The 22,316-nt window shown below is 45.3% G+C and overlaps 1 protein-coding gene across 2 annotated transcripts in view; it reads right to left on the bottom strand.

Annotated features, from left to right (window-relative positions):
- The window catches only part of edar (ectodysplasin A receptor), a 135,199-nt gene that overhangs the window by 19,523 nt on the left and 93,360 nt on the right, over positions 1–22,316 (bottom strand). For both annotated transcript variants that reach the window (XM_068032866.1, XM_068032868.1), the window contains exons 9-10: positions 3,864–3,939; positions 889–1,045 (exon numbers count right to left, since the gene is read on the bottom strand). In XM_068032866.1, the coding sequence (XP_067888967.1) occupies positions 889–1,045; positions 3,864–3,939 (233 nt within the window). The remainder of the gene's footprint in view (positions 1–888; positions 1,046–3,863; positions 3,940–22,316) is intronic.

The following is a 22,316-nucleotide window of genomic DNA, read 5'->3' as shown; positions in this document are numbered from 1 at the left end:
AACGTAAACACACACTTAAGGAAAAATGGCATCAAGAATATTGTGAACTCTGTGCCCCGGGTCAAGTTATCTGAATGAAACTTTTTGTTTTTTATTTATTAAATATGTTTATATGGCTTTGTGCATGAATTGGCAATTTCACATAGAGACAAAAGGCTAGCTAGTGTGGAGAATGGAAATGTTCTTATAGAAGCAATACAGAGTAGGTTATGCTGCCCTGTTGGGACAGTATAAGGGGAGCTATATTATGCATATAACCCATATTGTACCCGACCTGAAAGCTCCTGATGCTGACACTGAATGCAAAAAATAGAAAAGTGTTTCATTCCTTGGCAATGAATTTGTCACTTTGATACCAAGAGTTATATTGGCATCACTTGTGATAGCCTTCATCTACTCTGCAAAATGGGCCAAAAGAGCTTCCATTTATAGAGTGTCGTTCACAACCGCAGCATGTTATAAAGTGCTCAACAGCTAATGAAGATAGTCACTGTTGTTACATAGGCAAATATGGCAGCCAATTTGCAAACAGTGTGGTCCCATAAACAGCAGAAAATATAAATGGTGGTGTTGGTCGAAGGATAAATGTTGTTCAGGATACTAGATAAGCTCGTTGCTTTTTTTCAAATAGAGATGTGGGATATTTTATGCTCATCGGAATAGGCAGATAGGGCCTTGGTGTAATGTATTATCTGTAAAACATTAATAAAGCTTTCATCTTTCTGGGACAAGGAGTAGAAATAGGAACAAATGTTATATCTCATAGTGGATGAGTTAATGTAAGACAGTTGGTGTAGTGACTCTTTCAACCTTTTCAAATATGTGTCCAAAGCAATACATAACATTTCCAGATCCCACCTGCATTTTATTTCATCTGGAAAGCCTTACCCCTGTGGCTTTGTTGTTTGATGATTTATCTCTCGTTAAAGGAACCAGTGATAGGAGGCATAAATCAGACATTCCCCGCTTGTCTAATGCAGCTTCTTCATCACTGTCCATACTTCGACTCAAAAGTTGTTCATTTTCTGAGGACGCATCATTTTCACTGGGGAAGAAAACACATTGTCAACATGAATACAACAGGAAATATTGTGCAAAATATATAATTTACATCAAGATTTATCTATGCACTGAAAAATATTCTTTATTCTGCATCTCTATGTAGAAGTTAAGCACTATGCTTAAATGTAATCAGCTAAATCTTGTAACCAGCTTTGACATTTATTCAAATAGTAATAAAAGGGTAGTCAAGGCTAAAATATTGAAGTCCTTCAAAACAGATTTAGTTGCTATAATGGGAGAGTTAGTGCACCAGAGTACTGAGCTTAAATATGCCAAATGATCTTTTCGCATCCTTGACTGATGTTGTTATATCAGTGTACTACTAAAGAAATATTAAGAGGTGGGTTTTGTTCTCCCCCAGGCGTCAGGATCTGTGGCTGGGCGATGGCACCACAATTTAAATATTCAAATGAATACAATTATTAAATAGACTTACCTGCGATCTTGAGGGCCTGCCGTGATCTTCAGTGTGGCAGCTGGCAGACCCGCGCCTTCAGATCTCCGTCTGGGGAAATGCGGCGCCACACTGGTGGGGTGGGGGGAGGAGGTAAGTTTGTCAGTGCGGGGTGGGGAACAGGGTCAAATATACATAATGGGTGTAGGGGATAGTGGGAAGGGTTGAACCTTAAACTTTGTGCAGTTTCGGGGTGGTGGGGGGGAAGGTCAGATGTAAAAGGGAAGTGTTTTGGGGGAAGGGCAAATAGTTATTGTAATTGTTATTGGGGCGGTGGGAAAGGGACATTAGAAATTTATTTATTTAATTTTGGGGGATAGGACTTTAAAATTTTAATTGGGTGGCAGGGGTGGCTGCCCTTTAAAAATGGCGCCAGTGCCTGCACACTGGCAGCTGCGCCATTGGCAGGGACGGACAGCCCGCCCCTTCCATGAGATTGCGGGGGGAGGGGGGAACGGGGTGGTGGGCTGCCCCAGCTATTTAAATGAGCTGCCACGCTTGAGATTGCGGTGGCACTTTGGCGTGTGGCTCATACGAGCAGGCCACCATTTTTTGAGCTCGCCACCGTGATCGGCGGTGGGCTCTTAAAATCCAGCCCTAAGAGTCTCACAGAGATCTGAATGAGTCCCACCCCCTTATTTTTGGTATCTCCCATATTGTGCCCTATCCATACACTGGACTAGCCAACCCAGACTTCTCATAGCTATTGAATGCTCAGTACTCTCAATTGAAATACATAATAGAACAAAAATATTCAAAATACCTTATAGAAATATACTAACAGATGTTTAAAATATACATGGCATTGCCCATGTATTGTGAGGCATTGGCAATGATACAGGATGGTGCTACATACACCTGTGCACAAATGAATGGATCTCCCTGATTAAAGTGAGTTTAGAATATTTTCACAATTTACTTTGTGGAAACTCCAGGTACATCTCATGATGTGCCATAAGCACCAGGGCCACACTGTTTGGGTGTCAGCAGCCATTTAGTGCTGCTGAGTGAGCATTATGCACCAGATGCTTTTCTGGTATGCGAGTAAAGATAACTGGGAAGGCTGTAGAGTTGGAGGAGTGTCCAAATCTATTTCAAAATTTAGAACTGGAGCCTTGGACTGTATTCTAAATCGGACAAATGTGTCTGTCTGACAGAAATGGGGATAAAATATTTGGAAAGAAATATATGTGTCATTATAGCTTGGAGTTTTTTTTCTAAGTATTTAAAACACAACTGTGAGTCATTACCGACTCAAATGGATATAAAACAAAATTTATTTCTACTACCTTCGTGTACTTTCTTAATGGTAACATCTTTATTAAAATTGTATCAGTTTTTTTTATTCGTTCATGGGTTCATGGGATATGGGTGTCACTGGCCAGGACAGCATTTATTGCCCATCCCTAATTGCCCTTGAGAAGGTGGTGGTGAGCTGCCTTTTTGAATTGCTGCAGTCCTTGGGGTGTAGGTACACTAACAGTGCTGTTAGGAACAGAGTTCCAGGATTTTGACCCAGTGACAGTGAAGGAACAGCGATATAGTTCCAAGTCAGGATGGTGTGTGGCTTGAAGGGGACCTTTCAGGTTGTGGTGTTCCCATGCATCTGCTGCCTTTGTCCTTCTAGGTGGTAGAGGTCGCGGGTTTGGAAGGTGCTGTCTAAGGAGCCGTGATGAGTTGCTGCAGTGCATCTTGTAGATGGTACACACTGCTGTCACTGTGCATCAGTGGTGAAGGGAGTGAATGTTTAAGGTGGTGGATGGGTACCAATCAAATGGGTTCTTTGTCCTGGATGGTGTCGAGCTTCTTGAAGGTTGTTGGAGCTGCACCCATCCAGGCAGGTGCAGAATATTCCATCACACTCCTGACTTGTGCCTTGTAAATGGTGGACAGGCATTGGGGAGACAGAAGGTGAGTTACTCACCACAGAATTCCGAGCCTCTGACCTGCTCTTGTAACCACAGCATTTATGTGGCTGGTCCAGTTCAGTTTCTGGTCAATGGTAACCCCCAGGATGTTGATAGTGGGGGATTCAGCGATGGTAATGCCATTGAATATCAAGGGAAAATGGTTAGATTCTCTCTTGTTTGAGATGGTCATTGCCTGGCGCTTGTGTGGCGCGAATGTTAATTGCCACTTATCAGCCCAAGCCTGGATGTTGTCCAGGTCTTGCTGCATATGGACATGGGCTGCTTCCGTATCTGAGGAGTCGCAAATGGTGCTGAACATTGTGCAATCGTCCGTGAAAATCCCCACATTACTGGCGTTGTATCTTTACTGTTAATATTGTAAACCTTAGGCTAACAAAAGATATATAAATCACTGAAATCAGTGAAAATTGACTTACCTTTTCTCAGTCTTAGGTGGAACTGCCTTCAGTTTATTATCAAATTCACCTTTCTCAGAGAATATTACAACGTTTTCTGTCAAAAAAAAAATGATTCAAGTTAAATGATAGTTCGTATGAACATCAATGATTAAACAGTGAGGGAGCAGAGTTTCTGCTTTGGGTGCCAGTCAACAATCTGGGCGCAAATTGCACTCAATACTGTGGTAGTTCTGAGAAGTAGTTCTTTTGCTCAAATTTTTACTCAAACTCATTTCGATATTCCTAAAATTAAAATCTGCCATGAAGCTGCAATCAGGCAATGTTTTAGAATGTAATTTAAAAAATCAATACGCTTTAAAAAATATTCCTTGATAGATTTAGGAGTGGTAACTTGATGTAGTTTGATTAATACAGCTGAAGAATAAGCATTTTTAATAAGCATTTTCCAGCAATAGTACTGAAGACTTGTGCTCCAGAACGTTCCGCGCCCCTAGCCAAGCTGTTCAAGTAACATTACAACACTGGCATCTACCCAGCAATGTGAAAAATTGCCCAGGTATGTCCTGTGCACAAAAATCAGGACAAATCCAACTTGCCAATTACCGCTCATCAGTTTACTCCTGATCATCAGCAAAGTGATGGAAGGGGTCGTTGACAGTGTTATCAAGCATCACTTGCTCAGCAATAATCGGCTCAATGATGCTCAGTTTGGGTTCTGTCAGGGTCACTCAGCTCCTGACCTCATTACAGCCTTGGTCCAAACATGAACGTCAGAGGTGAGGTGAGAGTGACTGCCCTTGACATCAAGGCAGCATTTGACCAAGTATGGCATCAAGAAGCCCTAGCAAAACTGCAGTCAATGGGAATCAGGGGGAAAACTCTCCGCTGGTTGGAGTCATACCTAGCACAAAGGAAGATGGTTGTGGTTGTTGGATGTCAATCATTTCACTCCCAGGACATCACTGCAGGAGTTCCTTAGGGTAGTGTCCTAGGCCCAACCATTTTCAGGTGCTTCATCAATGACCTTCCCTCCATCATAAAGTCAGAAGTGGGAATGTTCGCTGATGATTGCACAATATTCAGCACCATTCGCAACTGAAGCAGCCCATGTCCATATTCAGCAAGACATGGACAACATCCAGGCTTGGGCTGATACGTGGCAAGTAACATTTGTGCCACGCAGGTGCCAGGCAATGCTCATATCAAGCAAGAGAGAATCTAACCATCTCCCGTTGATGTTCAATGGCATTACCATCACTGAATCCCCCACCACCAATATCCTGGGGGTCACCATTGACCAGAAACAGAACTGGACCAGCAACATAAATACTGAGGCTAGGAATTCTGCGGTAACTCACCTCATGTCTCCCTAGTGCCTGTCCACCATCTACAAGGCACAAGTCAGGAGTGTGATCGAATATTCTCCACTTGCCTGGATGGGTGCAGCTCCAACAACACTCAAGAAGCTTGACACCATCCAGGAATGCAGCCTGCTTGATTGGCACCTCATCCCCCACCTTTAATATTCACTCCCTCCAGCACCAACGCACAGTGACAGCAGTGTGTACCATCGACAAGATGCACTGCAGCAGCTCACCAAAGCTCCTTCGATAGCACCTTCCAAACCCGTGACCTCTACCACCTAGAAGGACAATGGCAGAAGATGCATGGGAACACCACCTCCTGCAAGTTTCTCTCCAAGCCACACACCATCTTGACTTGGAACTATATAGTCATTCCTTCACTGTCGCTGGGTCAAAATCCTGGAACTCCCTTCCTAACAGCACTATTAGTGTACCTATACCCCAAAGACTGCAACGATTTAAGAAGGCAGCTCACCACAACCTTCTCAAGGGCAATTAGGGATGGGCAATAAATGCTGGCCTAGCCAGCAACGCCCAAATCCCCCAAACGAATATTAAAAAGGAAAATAGAGTGTCTAGTCCACCACACGTGAGTAACCTGATTTTAAATAACTAATAATGACCATCTGCGGTGTGAGCGGGAGTGGAGGCGGGATTATAAAGGAGCAGTGACTCAAGGCCTCAGGCCAACCGCAGCAGTGCCAAGAATAGGAGCAGAGGTGGGGATGTAAAGCGGCAGTGACCCCAAGCCTCAGGCCAGCAGCAGCAGCAGCGAGAGTGCGAGCAGACGCGGGGACATAAAGAGCAGTGGAGAGAGAACCAAAATAAACAAGGAGTGATATCACAGGACAGCAGGTAGGTAATTGGTTGGGTGAGTATTACATACTTTTCTTTTCTCTTGAAGCTAAGGCAATTGTATAAACTGAGAGTCATAGAGTAGAGTTATGCAGCACAGAAACAGGCCCTTCGGCCCAACATGTCCATGCTGGCAATCAAGCACCTATCTATTCTAAACCCATTTTCCAGCACTTGGCCCATAGCCTTGTATGCTATGGTGTTTCAAGTGCTCATCTAAATACTTCTTAAATGTTGCGAGGGTCCCTGCCTCTACTACCCCTTCAGGCAGTGTGTTCTAGATTCCAGCCACCCTCTGGGTGAAAAAAAATTTCCTCAAATCCCCTCTAAACCTCCTGCCCCTTACTTTAAATCTATGCCCCCAGTTATTGACACCTCCGCTAAGGTAAAAAGCTTCTTCCTATCTACCCTATCTATGCCCCTCATAATTTTGTATACCTCAATCAGGCCCCCGTCAGCCTTCTCTGCTTTAAGGAAAACAAACCTAGCCTATCTAGTCTCTTTTCATAGCTGAAATGCTCCAGCCCAGGCAACATCCTGGTGAATCTCCTCTGCATCCTCTCCAATGCAATCACATCCTTCCTATAGTGTGGCGACCAGAACTGTACACAGTACTCCAGCTGTGGCCTAACTAGCGTTTTATACAGCTCCTTCATAACCTCCCTGCTCTTATATTCTATGCCTCGGCAAATAAACGCAAGTATCCCATATGCCTTCCTAACCACCTTATCTACCTGTGTTGCTGCCTTCAGTGATCTATGGACCAGTACACCAAGGTCCTTCTGACCCTCTGTACTTCCTATGGTCCTACCACCCATTGTATATTCCCTTGCCTTGTTAGTCCTCCCAAAATGCATTACCTCAAACTTCTCAGGCTTAAATTTCATTTGCCATTGCTCTGCCCATCTTACCGGTCCATCTATATTGTACTGTAGTTTAAAGCTTTCCTCCTCACTATTTATGACACCACCAATTTTCATGTCATCTGCGAACTTACTGATAGTACCTCCTATATTCATGTCTAAATCATTAATGTACACTACAAACAGCAAGGGACCCAGCACCAATTCCTATGGTAGACCACTGGTCACAGGCTTCCAATCGCAAAAACAACCCTCGAGCACCATCCTCTGCCTCCAGCCACTAAGCCAATTTTGGATCCAATTTGACAAATTGACCTGGATCCCATGGGCTCTTACCTTGCCAACCAATCTCCCATGCGGGACCTTATCAAAAGCCTGACTGAAGTCTATGTAGACTACATCAACTGCTTTACCTTCATCTATATACCTAGTCACCTCCTCGAAAAATTCAATCACATTTCTTAGGCATGATCTCCCCCGACAAAGCTGTGCTGACTATCCTTGATTAATCTCTGCCTTCCCAAATGGAGATCAATCCTGTCCCTCAGAATTTTTTCCAATAGTTTCCCTACTACTGATGTTAGACTCACCGGCCTGTAATTACCTGGTTTATCTCTGCTACCCTTCTTGAATAATGATATCACATTCACTGTTCTCCAGTCCTCTGGCACCTCTCCTGTGGCCACAGAGGATTTGAAAATTTGTGTCAGAGCCCCTGCAATCTCCTCCCTTGCCTCACATAACAGCCTGGGATACATCTCATCTGGGCCTGGGGATTTATCCACTTTTAAGCCCGCTAAAACCACTAATTCCTCCTCCCTTTCAATGCTAATTTGTTCGCGTATATCACAATCCCCCTCCCTGATCTCCACACCAACATCGTCCTTCTCCATAGTGAACACAGATGAAAAGTAATCATTTAAAATCTCACCTACGTCCTCCGGCTCCACACACAGATTGCCACTTTGGTTCCTAAAGTGCCCTACACTTTCCCTGGTTATCCTCTTGCCCTTAATATACTTATAAAATGCCTTGGGATTTTCCTTTATCTTGCCGACCGTGTTTTTTCATACCCCCTCTTCGCTCTCCTAATTACTTTTTTAAGTACCTGCCTGCACTTTGTATACTCCTCTAGGGCCTCCGTTTTTAGCCCTCTGAATCTGCCATAAGCCTCCTTTATTTCCCTTATCTAATCCTCCATATCACTTGACATCCAGGGTTCCCTGGACTTGTTGGTCCTACCCTTCACCTTTATAAAGAACAAAGAACAAAGAACAGTACAGCACAGGAACAGGCCATTCGGCCCTCCAAGCCTGCGCCGATCTTGATGCCTGCCTAAACTAACACCTTCTGCACTTCCGGGGCCCATATCCCTCTATTCCCTTCCTATTCATGTATTTGTCAAGATGTCTCTTAAACGTTGCTATTGTATCTGCTTCCACCACCTCCCCTGGCAGCAAGTTCCAGGCACTCACCACACTCTGTGTAAAAAACTTGCCTCGCACATCCCCTCTAAACTTTGCCCCTCGCACCTTAAACCTATGTCCCCTAGTAACTGACTCTTTCACCCTGGGAGAAAGCTTCTGACTATCCACTCTGTCCTTGCCGCTCATAACTTTGTAAACCTCTATCATGTCGCCCCTACACCTCCGTCGTTCCAGTGAAAACAATCCAAGTTTTTCCAACCTCTCCTCATAGCTAATGCCCTCCAGACCAGGCAGCATCCTGGTAAACCTCCTCTGTACCCTCTCCAAAGCCTCCATGTCCTTCTGGTAGTGTGGCGACCAGAACTGCACGCAATATTCTAAGTGTGGCCTAACTAAGGTTCTGTACAGCTGCAACATGACTTGCCAATTTGTATACTCTATGCCCCGACCGATGAAGGCAAGCATGCTGTATGCCTTCTTGACTACCTTATCCACCTGCGTTGCCACTTTCAGTGACCTGTGCACCTGTACGCCCAGATCTCTCTGCCTGTCAAAACTCCTAAGGGTTCTGCCATTTACTGTATAATTCCCACCTGCATTAGACCTTCCAAAATGCATTACCTCACATTTGTCCGGATTAAACTCCATCTGCCATTTCTCCGCCCAAGTCTCCAACCGATTTATATCCTGCTGTATCCTCTGACAATCCTCATCATTATCCGCAACTCCACCAACCTTTGTGTCGTCCGCAAACATACTAATCAGAACAGCTACATTTTCCTCCAAATCATTTATATATGCTACAAACAGCAAAGGTCCCAGCACTGATCCCTGCGGAACACCACTAGTCACATCCCTCCATTCAGAAAAACACCCATCCACTGATACCCTCTGTCTTCTATGACTGAGCCAGTTCTGTATCCATCTTGCCAGCTCACCTCTGATCCCATGTGACTTCACCTTTTGTACTGGTCTGCCATGCGGGACCTTGTCAAAGGCTTTACTAAAGTCCATATAGACAACATCCACTGCCCTTCCTTCATCAATCATCTTTGTCACTTCCTCAAAAAACTCAATCAAATTAGTAAGACACGACCTCCCCTTCACAAAACCATGCTGCCTCTCGCTAATAAGTTCGTTTGTTTCCAAATGGGAGTAAATCCTGTCCCGAATAATCCTCTCTAATAGTTTCCCTACCACTGACGTAAGTCTCACCGGCCTATAATTTCCTGGATTATCCTTGCCACCCTTCTTAAACAAAGGAACAACATTGGCTATTCTCCAGTCCTCTGGGACCTCACCTGTAGCCAATGAGGATGCAAAGATTTCTGTCAAGGCCCCAGCAATTTCTTCCCTTGCCTCCCTCAGTATTCTGGGGTAGATCCCATCAGGCCCTGGGGACTTATCTACCTTAATGCTTTGCAAGACACCCAACACTTCCTCCTTTTTGATAATGAGATGACTGAGACTATCTGCACTCCCTTCCCTCGGCTCATCATCCACCAAGTCCTTCTCTTTGGTGAATACTGATGCAAAGTACTCATTTAGCACCTCGCCCATTTCCTCTGGCTCCACACCTAGATTCCCATCTCTGTCCTTGAGTGGGCCAACCCTTTCCCTGGTTACCCTCTTGCTCTTTACATACGTATAAAAAGCCCTGGAATTTTCCTTAATCTTGTTTGCCAATGACTTTTCATGACCCCTTTTAGCCCTCCTAACTCCTTGCTTAAGTTCCTTCCTACTGTCTTTATATTCCTCAAGTGCTTCGTCTGTTCCCAGCCTTCCAGCCCTTGCAAATGCTTCCTTTTTCTTTTTGACTAGGCTCACAATATCCCGCGTTATCCAAGCTTCCCGAAACTTGCCAAACTTGTCTTTCTTCCTCACAGGAACATGCTGGTCCTGGATTCTAATCAGCTGACGTTTGAAAGGCTCCCACATGTCAGATGTTGATTTCCCCTCAAACAGCCGCCCCCAATCTAAATTCTTCAGTTCCTGCCTAATATTGTTATAATTAGCCTTCCCCCAATTTAGCACCTTCACCCGAGGACTACTTTTATCCTTATCCACAAGTATCTTAAAACTTATAGAATTATGGTTACTGCTCCCGAAATGCTCCCCCACTGAAACTTCGACCACCTGGCCGGGCTCATTCCCCAATACCAGGTCCAGAATGGCTCCATCCCTAGTTGGACTATCGACATACTGTTTCAAGAAGCCCTCCTGGATGCTCCTCACAAATTCTGCCCCATCCAAGCCCCTAGCACTAAGTGAGTCCCAGTCAATATAGGGGAAGTTAAAATCACCCACCACCACAATCCTGTTAGCTTTACATCTTTCCAAAATCTTTCTACATATCTGCTCCTCTACCTCCCGCTGGCTTTTGGGAGGCCTCTAGTAAACCCCCAACATCGTGACTGCACCCTTCCTATTCCTGAGCTCCACTCATATTGCCTCGCTGCATGACCCCTCTGAGGTGTCCTCCCACAGTACAGCTGTGATATTCTCCTTAACCAGTAATGCAACTCCCCCACCCCTTTTACATCCCCCTCTATCTCGCCTGAAGCATCTAAAGCCTGGAACATTTAGCTGCCAATCCTGCCCTTCCCTCAACCAAGTCTCTGTAATAGCAACAACATCATATTTCCAAGTACTAATCCAAGCTCTAAGTTCATCTGCCTTACCTGTTATACTTCACGCATTGAAACAAATGCACTTCAGACCACCAGTCCCGCTGTGCTCAGCAACATCTCCCTGCCTGCTCTTCCTGTTAGTCCTACTGGCCTTATTTACTATGTCCTCCTCATTTATTTCACTAGCTGTCCTACTGCTCTGGTTCCCACCCCCCTGCCACACTAGTTTAAACCCTCCTGAGTGATGCTGGCAAACCTTGCAGCCAGGATATTAGTGCCGCTGCAGTTTAGATGCAACCCGTCCTTCTTGTACCGGTCCCATCTGTCCCTGAAGAGAGCCCAATGGTCCAGATATCTGAGACCCTCCCTTCTACACCAGCTGCTCAGCCACGTGTTTAGCTGCACTATCTTCCTATTTCTAGCCTCACTGGCACGTGGCACAGGGAGTAATCCAGAGATTACAACCCTCGAGGTCCTGTTTTTTAATTTACTACCTAACTCCCTAAACTCCCCCGGCAGGACCTCATCACTCTTCCTGCCTATGTCATTGGTACCGATGACACAACGTCTGGCTGTTCACCCTCCCCCTTCAGAATGCCCCCTGTCCGTTCAGAGACATCCTTGACCCTGGCACTAGGGAGGCAACATACCATCCTGGAGTCTCTTTCACGTCCACAGAAGTGCCTATCTGTGCCCCTGACTATAGAGTCCCCTATACCCATCGCTCTTCTGCGCTTTGTCCCTCCCTGCTGAACAACAGAGCCAGCCTGGTGCCACTGCTCTGGCTGCTGTTGTTTTCCCCTGATAGGCCATCCCCCCAACAGTATCCAAAACGGTATACTTGTTAGAGAGGGGGATAGCCACAGGGGATTCCTGCACTGACTGCCTGCCCCTTCTAGCGGTCACCCATCTATTTGCTTGCACCTTGGGTGTAACCACTTCTCTAAAACTCCTGTCTATGATGCTTTCCGCCACCTGCATGCTCCTAAGTGCATCCAGTTGCCGCTCCAACCGATCCATGCGGTCTGTGAGGAGCTGCAACTGGGTACACTTCCTGCAGATGTAGTTGCCCGGAACCCTGGAAGCGTCACGGACCTCCCACATCTCACAGGTGAAGCACTTCACCCCTCTGACTGACATTTCTATCACTAATTAATAAATTAATTTAAAATAAATAAATGCTTATTAAATCCTTACTAAATTATGATACACTTAACTATGTGGTCCCTAGTGCTAGATTTCTACAATAAATACTAAATGCTATCTAAATACAATAATCTCCTCCCTCTGGTTTAGTTACTCTACTTATTAATTAGTTAATTAGTGCTTTAATCAATTTTTATCAGTTTTATTTTCAAATTCGGTACAGATTCCCTACCAGCCAATCAGGTCACAGTTCTCCTGTGACGTCACTTTTTCAGTTTTTTTTCCCCCACCTGAGGTAACTCCGCCCTCCGTGTCTTCTCCCTGGATGTAGGTCGCGAATCCCCGAGGTAAGTATTTTATACTTACCGGTCCGGAACTCCGCCCTCCGAGTCTTCTCCGAGAATGTAGGTCGCGAATCCCCGAGGTAAGTATTTTATACTTACCGGTCCGGAACTCCGCCCTCCGAGTCTTCTCTGAGAATGTAGGCCACGAATCCCCGAGGTAAGTTTTTTATACTTACCGGTCCGGAACTTCGCCCTCCGAGTCTTCTCCGAGAATGGGAACATATTGGCCCTGAACTCTCACTATTTCCTTTTTGAATGACACCCACTGGTCTGATGTCGACTTTCCTAAAAGTAGCTGCTCCCAGTCCACTTTGGCCAGATCTTGTTTGAAATCGGCCTTCCCCCAACTCAATACCTTTATTTCAGGTCTATCTTTATCCATTTCCATAACTTCCTTAAATCTTAGAGTTATGGTCACTATCCCAGAAATGCCCCCCTACTGACACTTCTACCACTTGTCTGGCCTCATTCCCTCGGATTAGGTCCAGTACTGCCCCTTCTCTTGTGGGACTTTCTGCAAGCTGGCTCAAAAAGCTCTCCTGGATGCACTTTAAGAATTCCGCCCCCTTTAAGCCTTTTGCACTAAATCTATCTCAGTTAATAGTGGGGAAGTTGAAATCCCCTACTATTATAACCCTATTATTTTTACACTTCTCTGAGATTTGCCTACATATCTGCTCCTCTATCTCTCCCTGACTATTTGGAGGCCTGTAGTATACTCCTAGCCAAGTGATTGCTCCTTTTTGTTTTTAAGTTTACCTATGTGGCCTCATTTGAGGAACTTCTAAGATATCATCCCTCCTTACTGCAGTAATTGACTTTTTGATCAACAGTGCAATACCACCTCCTCTTTTACACCCCACCTGTCACTTCTGAAGATTCTATATCCTGGAATATTGAGCTGCCGGTCCTGACCGTCCCTCAACCATGTCTCTGTGATCGCAATAATATCATATTCCCATGTGTTAAATAATGCCCTCAATTCATCTGCCTTACTTGTAAGACTCCTTGTGTTAAAATAGATGCAATCCAGCCTTTCATTAATTGCTTGTGTCTTAACAGGTCTATATTTGCTCTGCCTTCCAGACTGACTTAATTTCTCTTCTATATTTGGCTGTGCATCACCCCCTACTGTACCTCCACTCTGTATCCCATCCCCCTGCCAAATTAGTTTAAAGCCCCCCCACAACAGCACTAGCAAACCTCCCAGCAAGGATACTGGCCCCGTTCCGGTTCAGATGCAACTTGTCCAACCTGTACAGGTCCGATTTTCGCAAGAAACAGACCTAGTGATCCAGGAAACTAAAGCCCTCCCTCCTGCAGCATGTCTTCAGCCACACATTCATCTGCTCTGTCCTCCTATTCCTCTACTCACTAGAAATACAGAGAGCACAACCTTTGAGGCGCTGTTTTTTAATTTGCTACCTTGTTCCCTAAATTCTTGCTGGACCTTATCCCTCTTTCTATCTATGTCATTGGTACCAATGTGAACCACAACCTCTGACTGTTCAGCCTCCCCCTTCAGAATGTCCTGCAGCTGCTCCATGACATCCTTGACCCGAGCACCAGGGAGGCAACATACCATCCTGGAGTCACATTTGCGGCCACAGAAACACCTATCTGTACCCCTTACGATAGAATCCCCTATCACTATAGCGCTCCCACTCTTTTCCCTCCCCTCCTGTGCGGCAAGAGCCACCTGTGGTGCCAAAGACTTGGCTCTTGCTGCATTCCCCTGAGAAGCTATCCTGCCCAACAGTATTCAAAGTGGAATATCTGTTAGAGAGGGAGATGGACCAGGGGACTCCTGCACTATTTGCCTAGTTCTTCTTCTCATTTGAGGAACTTCAGTTCCGAAGAAGGGTCACTGACCCGAAACGTTAACTCTGCTTCTCTTTTCACAGATGCTGCCAGACCTGCTGAGTGGTTCCAGCATTTCTTGTTTTTATTTCAGATTTCCAGCATCCGCAGTATTTTGCTTTTATTATTATGCCTAGTTCTTCTACTCTGCCTGGCAGTCACCCATTCCCTTTCTGCCTGAGCAGTCTTTACCTGCAGTGTGACCACCTCCTTGTACGTGCTATTCTTAATGATCTCAGCCTCGCGGATGCTCCACAGTGTCCCCAGCCGCCACTCCAGATCCAAAATGCGGATTTCGAGTAGCTGCAGCTGGAGAGACTGCCTACACACGTGTTCGCCCTGGACACTGGAAGTGTCCCTGACTTCCCATATTGCACAGGAGGAGCATTCCACGCTGCCGAGCTGCCTTGACATGACTTACCCTAAATTTACTCCCCTAAATTACTCAAAACGTTGAGATTATTTACACCAGGAACCTGGATTCCCTAAAAACCACTACTTACTATATAAATAAATTAGTAATAATTACTAGTAATTATTAATAAATTACATTAATTAATAAAACAAAACACACTTTAGTAGTACTAACTTTATCACCTATAAGGTAGGTTTTGAGGTTTTTTTTCCAAAAACTTTCTGCCCTGGCTTTTTCAGCTATTTACAGGCACTAACAGCTGTTATTTACCCAACCAATTAGCTTACAGATTTCCCGTGAGGTCACCAGAAGTCGTTCTTTCCCTCTTTTGAACCTTAGCGCGCGCCGGCACACAGCTATGGAAATATATCAATTATTTTTTTAAGTCAGAAAGGCCAGAGATGAGGAGTTTGTGGGAAGAGCAGCCAGAGCCTAGAGGGAGCACAAGCATTAGGAGAGTGAAGTCAGAGTCAGTGCGGAGAGGAAGGAGCAGCAGAACCTGAAGGAACTCAGCTCAGTATGGACACTATGTTTTAAGGTAAGGATCTAAAATCAAAGATAAGGAAGTAGAAAAAGTAAACTGGGTCTTAAATCTTAAATTTGTTTTCGAAGTCTTAAGTTTTATTTCTCATAAATTCAGTTAGTCATCCAGTAAATGGAGGCACGGGAGGGCACTTCAGTCCCATTCGATACACGTCCTGTTCCATGTGGCAACTCCAGGACATTTCTTGTGTCCTGGACAACCACATGACGTACTCTCTGCCTCAGAAGGTGGTGGAGGTGGGGTCATTGAATATTTGTAAAGCAAAGGTAGATAGATTCTTGTTAGGCAAAGGAATCAAAGGTTAGCAGGGGTAGATGGGAGTGTGGAATTCGAAACACAAACAGATCAGCCATGATCTTATTGAATGGCAGAGCAGACTCGAGGGGGCGATTGGCCTACTTCTACTCCTAATTTGTATGTTTGTATGTTTGTATTGTGAACTGTGAGGAGAATAGTGATAGACCTCATTGGACATAGACAGGCTGGTGGAATGGGCGGACATGTGGCAGATGGAATTTAATGCGGAGAAGCGCGAAGTGATACATTTTGGTGGGAAGAATGAAGCAAGGTGATACAAAATAAAGGGTGCAATTCTAAAGGGGGTGCAGAAACAGAGAGATCTGGGGTGTATGTGCACACATCGTTGAAGGTGGTAGGGCAGGTTGAGAAAGTGGTTAAAAAGGCATATGGGATCCTAGGCTTTAGAAATAGAGGCATACAGTATAAAAGCAAGGAAGTTATCACAACAGTCTGAGATTAAGCCAGTCTGCTCACAATTTTGGAGTCACATATGACCCCAAGAAGAGCTTCCAGCTCTGTAACATCGCCTAACCTCGCCCCTGTCTCAGTTCATCTGCTGCTGACACCCTCATTCATGCCTTTGTCACCTCTAGACTTAACTATTCCAATGCACTTTTAGCTGGTCTCCCACATTCTACCCTCCATAAACTTGAAGTCATCCAAAACACTGCTGCCCGTGCCTTAACTCGCACCAAGTCCTGTTCACCTATAACCCCTGTGTCGCTGACCTACATTGGCTCCCGGTCAAGCAAGGTCTTGATATTAAAATTCACATTCTTGTTTGCAAATCCCTCCATGACCTCACCCCCTTCCTGTCTCTGTTATCTCCTCCAGTCCCACAACCCTCCAAGATATCTGCACTCCTCTCATTCCGGCCTCTTGAGCATCCCCAATTTTAGTTGCTCCACCATTGATGGCCATGCCTTCTGTTGCCTAGTCCCTAAGCTCTGGAATAGCCTCCCTAGACCTCTCTACAACACTTTCCTCCTTTAAGATACTCCTTAAAACCTACCTCTTTGACCAACCTTTGGGTTATCTGATCTAATGGCCACGATTTTATGTGGCCGTGGGGTGCAGGGGGTGGGGGGGGTCGGGATATGGAGTATCATGATGGGTGGCGAGGGGGCAGGGGACAGAGGGCCTGTCGCTTCCCCGTCGCCAATCAATCTTCCTGGGGACGGGATAGGCTGACGACGTCCTTCCTGTCCAAAGGCCAACTGAGGCCCTTAAGTGGCTAATTAATGGCCAATTAATGACCTCTTCACGTTGCTACTGGGATCTTACCAGCGGTGGGTATGCCTCCGCCACACGCGGAGGATGCCTTGTAACAACAAGAGGCACCCTCCCTGCGAGCCTGGGGGTTGGGGGGTCCCTCCTCTGTGGACAATCTGCGGTCCACGGAGGACTCCCACCAGGAACCTTACTCCCCAGGACCCCCTGTCACCCCGGATTGCATGACCATCCCCCCAGCCCCCCTTGCTGTGGCGTTTCGGCTGGCCCCAGCGACCCAGGAAAAGGCAGAAGTGGGCTTTCCCCTGACTTTTTGGCCGGGCACCAGGAGCCCCTCCTCGAACACAAAATCCAGCACAGTATCTCCTTAAGTAGCTTGTTGTCATATTTTGTTTTATAATGCTCCTGTGAAATGCTTTGGGATGTTTTATTATGTTAAAGGCGTCATATAAATATAAGTTGTTGTTGTACTTGTGATGAACCTTTATAAAACTCTGATTCAGTTTAATTCTGGACACCACATCTTAGGCAGAATGTGAAGGTTTTAGAGAAGGTGCAGAAAGGATTTATGAGAATGATTCCAGGGATAAGGTACTTCACTTACATGGATAGATTAGAGAAGCTGAAGTTGTTCTCCCTAGAGAAGAGAATATTGAGAGGAGATTTGATAGAGATGTTGGAAACCATGAGCAGTCTAGACAGTGTAGATAGAAACTGTTCCCATTGACAGAAGAGTTGAGAACTAGAGGACATTGATTTAAGGGGATTAGCAAAAGAACCAACAGTGACTTGTGGAAAAATTTTCTTAGGCAGTGAGTAGTTATGATCTGGAATGCACTACCTGAGAGTGTGGTGGAAGCAGATACAATCAGGGCTTTCAAAAGGAAATTGGATAAGCACCTGAAGAGAAAAGATTTGCAGTGCTACAGGGAAAGGGTGGGGAGTGGGACTAGCTATGTTGCTGTTGCAGAGAACTGGCACAAACATGTCGGGCCAAATGGCCTCCTTCTGCTGCAACCATTCTATGGGCTGGATTTTGTTCTCTCCCAGGCGTCAGGTTCTGTGGCGGGGGGAACCTGAAGATGGCTCTGGATGAGGCCTGCCACAGACCTCAATGCCGTGAGGGCCGGCCCGATCCCACCGCTGGCGGCGAGGTTCCGTGGCAGCCACCTCCCCCCCGCCGCTGAGTGACGGGACCTCAGTTAAAATATTTAAATCAATAAAATGAATACATTTAAATAGACTTAACTGCGATCTTGAGAGCCCACCAAGATCTTCGGCATGGTGGCCAGCACTCTCGCGCCTTCAAATCCCCATCCGGGGAAACACGGTGCCACACTGGTGAGGAGGGGGGAGGAGGTAAGATTTTCAGTGCAGGGGTGGGGGACGGGGTCAGATAAACGTAATGGGTGTAGGGGATGGTAGGAAGGGTTGACCTTTAAATTTTGTGCAGTTTGGGGAGGGGAAAGGTCAGATGCAAAAGGTAAGTGTTTTGGGGGGAAAGGGAAGATAGCTACTGTAATTGCTATTGGGGAGTGGGAAAGGGGCATTCGAAACTTATTTACTTAATTTTGGGGGGTTACTTCTTTAAAATTTAAATGTGCCAGCAGGGCTGACTGCCCTTTAAAAATGGCGCCTGCGCACAGGTAGCTGACGCCATTGCTGGCAATGGACAGCCACCCCCTCCATGTGACTGGGGGTGGGTGGGGTGGTGCGGGCCGCCATGGCCATTTAAGTGAGCCGCTGGGTGGGAGATTGTGATGGTTCTTTGACATGCAGCCTGCACGGGTGTTGCGCCATTTTTTGAACTCGCCACCAAGATCAGCAGCGTGCTCTTAAAATCCTGCCCTGTTTCGATGACTTTAAAAAATATTCATTTGCTAGCTATATTGATGTACTGTAGTCAATTTCTTAGTAAATTAAAACCAATTATATTCAAAAGTTTTAAAAACGTGCATACTTGTATCCTTGCGCAAAACCCCAAAAACCCACCTTAATTTTAAAAGCCTCCCTGAAGGCCGTCAAACAGGCACAGTTAATGGAAACTCGCAATGATGATTAATTCAATCTGGGGACATGGCCAATTTTATGGGTGGGAAAAGCTTCTAGTGCAATGTTTCTTAAACTGGCACAAAAGATCATGGAAAATTGTTTTGCCCTGGACATAATCTGCACTGGTTTGGCCAACATCAAGCAAATTGCATTAAAAAAAAGCACAACTTAGCAGAAAGTCCATACTCTGGGCTGGATTTTATAAGCTCGCTGTTCAAAAGTGGCAGCCTGGCCATGAGGGCCGCATGCTAAGGAGCCGCTGCAATCTCAAGAGCGGCGGCTCATTTAATAGCCGGGGCGGGCTGCCCCACCAATCACGTGGACGGGGCGGGCTGTCCTCCCCGGCAATGGCGTCAGTTGCCTGTGCACAGGCACTGACACCATTTTTAAAAGGCTGTTAGCCCTACTGGCTTATTTAAATATTTAAAGATAGATTGAATAAAATTAAATAAATTCATTTCTTTTGCCCCTCTCCCACCCACTCCAATAACAATAAAATGAATTATTTGCCCTTCCCCCCCAAAAACACTTACCTTTACTAGCCGACCTTCCCCCTCCCCAAACTGCACCAAATTTAAACTACAACCCTTCCCATCTCCTACACCATGATGTTTATTTGACCCCGTTACCAGTGTTGACTGCGGGTGGTGCATAGTAGGTGCTCTCAACCCAGGGTCTGCAGCCTCCAGGGGTCCACGAGAAGATCTCAAGGGGTTCATCTGCCTTCGGTTTCTCCCACCACCATCAATCTAGCCACCAGATCAGATCAACTCTTACCAACCGCAGTCATCACAGTCAGCTCCATACTAGTCATATGGCCCATCTGACCTCTCACCTCTGTTGTGAGCCAGCAACTCATTTACAAAATTCAACATTAAAACTTAACCGCTTACACTTTTATGCTGCTTAGATCCAATAATAAAATATTAATTTTGTGACTGCATTGGGTATGATTTATTACCATCCACCAGCCTTCCTCCCCATCAGGAGCTGACCGTTCTGTTTGAATTATCGCTGTACATGGGGATAGAAGTATCGATACAGGGAGGACTCCCGGTACTGAAGACAGGGAGGGGTCCGGCTGTGACTGCTTCAATGAATACAGCACTGCTTCTGCTGCAGCAATGAAAGTGCTGCCTCATTTAGTACAGCCTACTTATGTGAAGCTGGATTTTCAGCAATGACTCTATGAAAATAAAGTACTGAGCCAGGATGAACATTGACCATGACATGCGCGTGTGCCTGTTGAAGATATTACCACACCTTGACAGAATTGTTGCTCAGCACCAGCAACAGTTTCACATTAAGTAAGTGAAACAAAAATAATAATAAATATACATGTTTAAGTTTATAACAAATTTTTATACAGAAATGTACCTGTGTTGTGTTACACTGGGTCTGTGACAATTTTGTAACATGGGAGAGAAACATAGAAAATAGGAGCAGGAGTAGGCCATTCAGCCCTTTGAGCCTGCTCCGCCATTCATTACGATCATGGCTGATCATCCAACTCAGTAACCTGTTCCCGCTTTCTCCCCATACCCTTTGATCCCTTTAGACCCAAGAGCTATAGCTAACTCCTTCTTGAAAACATACAATGTTTTGGCCTCAACTGCTTTCTGTGGTAGCGAATTCCACAGGCTTACCACTCTCTGGGTGAAGAAATTTCTTCTCATCTCAGTCCTGAAAGGTTTACCCTGTATCCTTAGACTATGACCCCTGGTTCTGGACTCCCCCACCATTGGGAACATCCTTCCTGCAACTACCCTGTCAAGTCCTGTTAGAATTTTATAGGTTTCTATGAGATCACCCCTCACTCTCCTGAACTCCAGCGAATATAATCCTAACCGACTCAATCTCTCTTCATACGTTAGTCCCACCATCCCAGGAATTGGTCTGGTAAACCTTCGCTGCGCCTCCTTCTATAGCAAGAACATCCTTCCTCAGATAAGGAGACCAAAACTGCACACAATATTCCAAGTGTGGCCTCACCAAGGCCCTGTATAATTGCAGCAAGCCATCCCTGCTCCCGTACTCTCGCTACGAAGGCCAACATACCATTTGCCTTTTTTACCGCCTGTTGTACCTGCATGCTTACCTTCAGCGATTGGTGTACGACAACACCCAGGTCTCGCTGCATATTCCCCTCTCTCAGTTTATAGCCATTCAGACAATAATCTGCCTTCCTGTTTTTGCTACCAAAGTGGATAACCTCTTATTTATCCCCATTATACTGCATCTGCCATGCATTAGCCCACTCACTCAACTTGTCCAAATCACCCTGAAGCCTCTCTGCATCCTCCTCACAACTCACCCTCCCACCCAGTTTTGTGTCATTTGCAAATTTGGAGATATTACATTTAGTTCCCTCATCGAAATCATTAATGTTTATTGTGAATAGCTGGGGTCCTAGCACCAATCCCTGCGGTATCCCACTAGTCATTGCCTGCCATTCGGAAAAAGACCCATTTATCCCTACTCTTTGTTTCCTGTCCGCCAACCAATTTTCGATCCATCGCAATACACTACCCCCAATCCCATGCGCTTTAATTTTACATGCTAATCTCTTATGTGGCATTTTGTCGAAAGCCTTCTGAAAGTCCAAATAAACCACATCCAATGGCTCCCCCTCATCAACTCTGCTAGTTACATCCTTGAAGAGTTCTAGTAGATTTGTTAAGCATAATTTCCCTTTCGAGAGGGGCCTCAGAAGCTAAAAGGTTGAGAATTTCTGGTGTATACTATTTAACGTGAATGGCCTGAATATCACAGGTAACGGTGAAGCAACAATGCTCACTGCTGACCTTGAAGAAAGTTACTCACAAAGATCTCTGTGGCATGGACTTCCCTTTCTCAATGTCAGTTTGAATCTGGCACCAAATCAAGGGATCTCCGCAAGGAAGCAAAATGCATTGATACCCTGCACTTTTAATTACATTTTACAGTGAAATAAAGAATTGGGACGTACAGATGGGATTACAATAGAAGCTGAAATATCATAAACCAACTTTTAAAAAACAAATTAAAAATGTGAACTCTTTTATCATAATGGAGAAATTTGACATTCCACAAATATAAAATTAGTTTTTCAAGGACAAGGAAGGTGTTCAGTTGTAATTATGAACTTAGTATGCCATTAAAACTCTAATTACACCTCATTTCAATTTATTACCATTCACCAACCTTCCTCTCCATCAGGAGCTGACCGTTCTGTTTGAATTATCAGCGTACATGGGGATAGAAGTATTGATAAAGGGAAGGCTCCCGGTACTGAAGACAGGGAGGGGTCCAGCTGTGACTGCTTCATTTCAATGAGGTGTAACTTTTTCAACAGTTTTTACAGCAAGAGTAATAGCATAAATGGAGAGTTTTCATCAGTTCAGTGATTTCTACTTGAATGCAGACTGGGGAAGCTTCAGCAGTGCACCCTATGGGGAAACA

Source organism: Heterodontus francisci, chromosome 6, assembly GCF_036365525.1.
Source record: "Heterodontus francisci isolate sHetFra1 chromosome 6, sHetFra1.hap1, whole genome shotgun sequence".
Classification (NCBI taxonomy): Eukaryota; Metazoa; Chordata; class Chondrichthyes; order Heterodontiformes; family Heterodontidae; genus Heterodontus; species Heterodontus francisci.
Note: the sequence above shows the minus strand (reverse complement) of the source record. Positions and strands in the feature narration are given on the sequence as shown.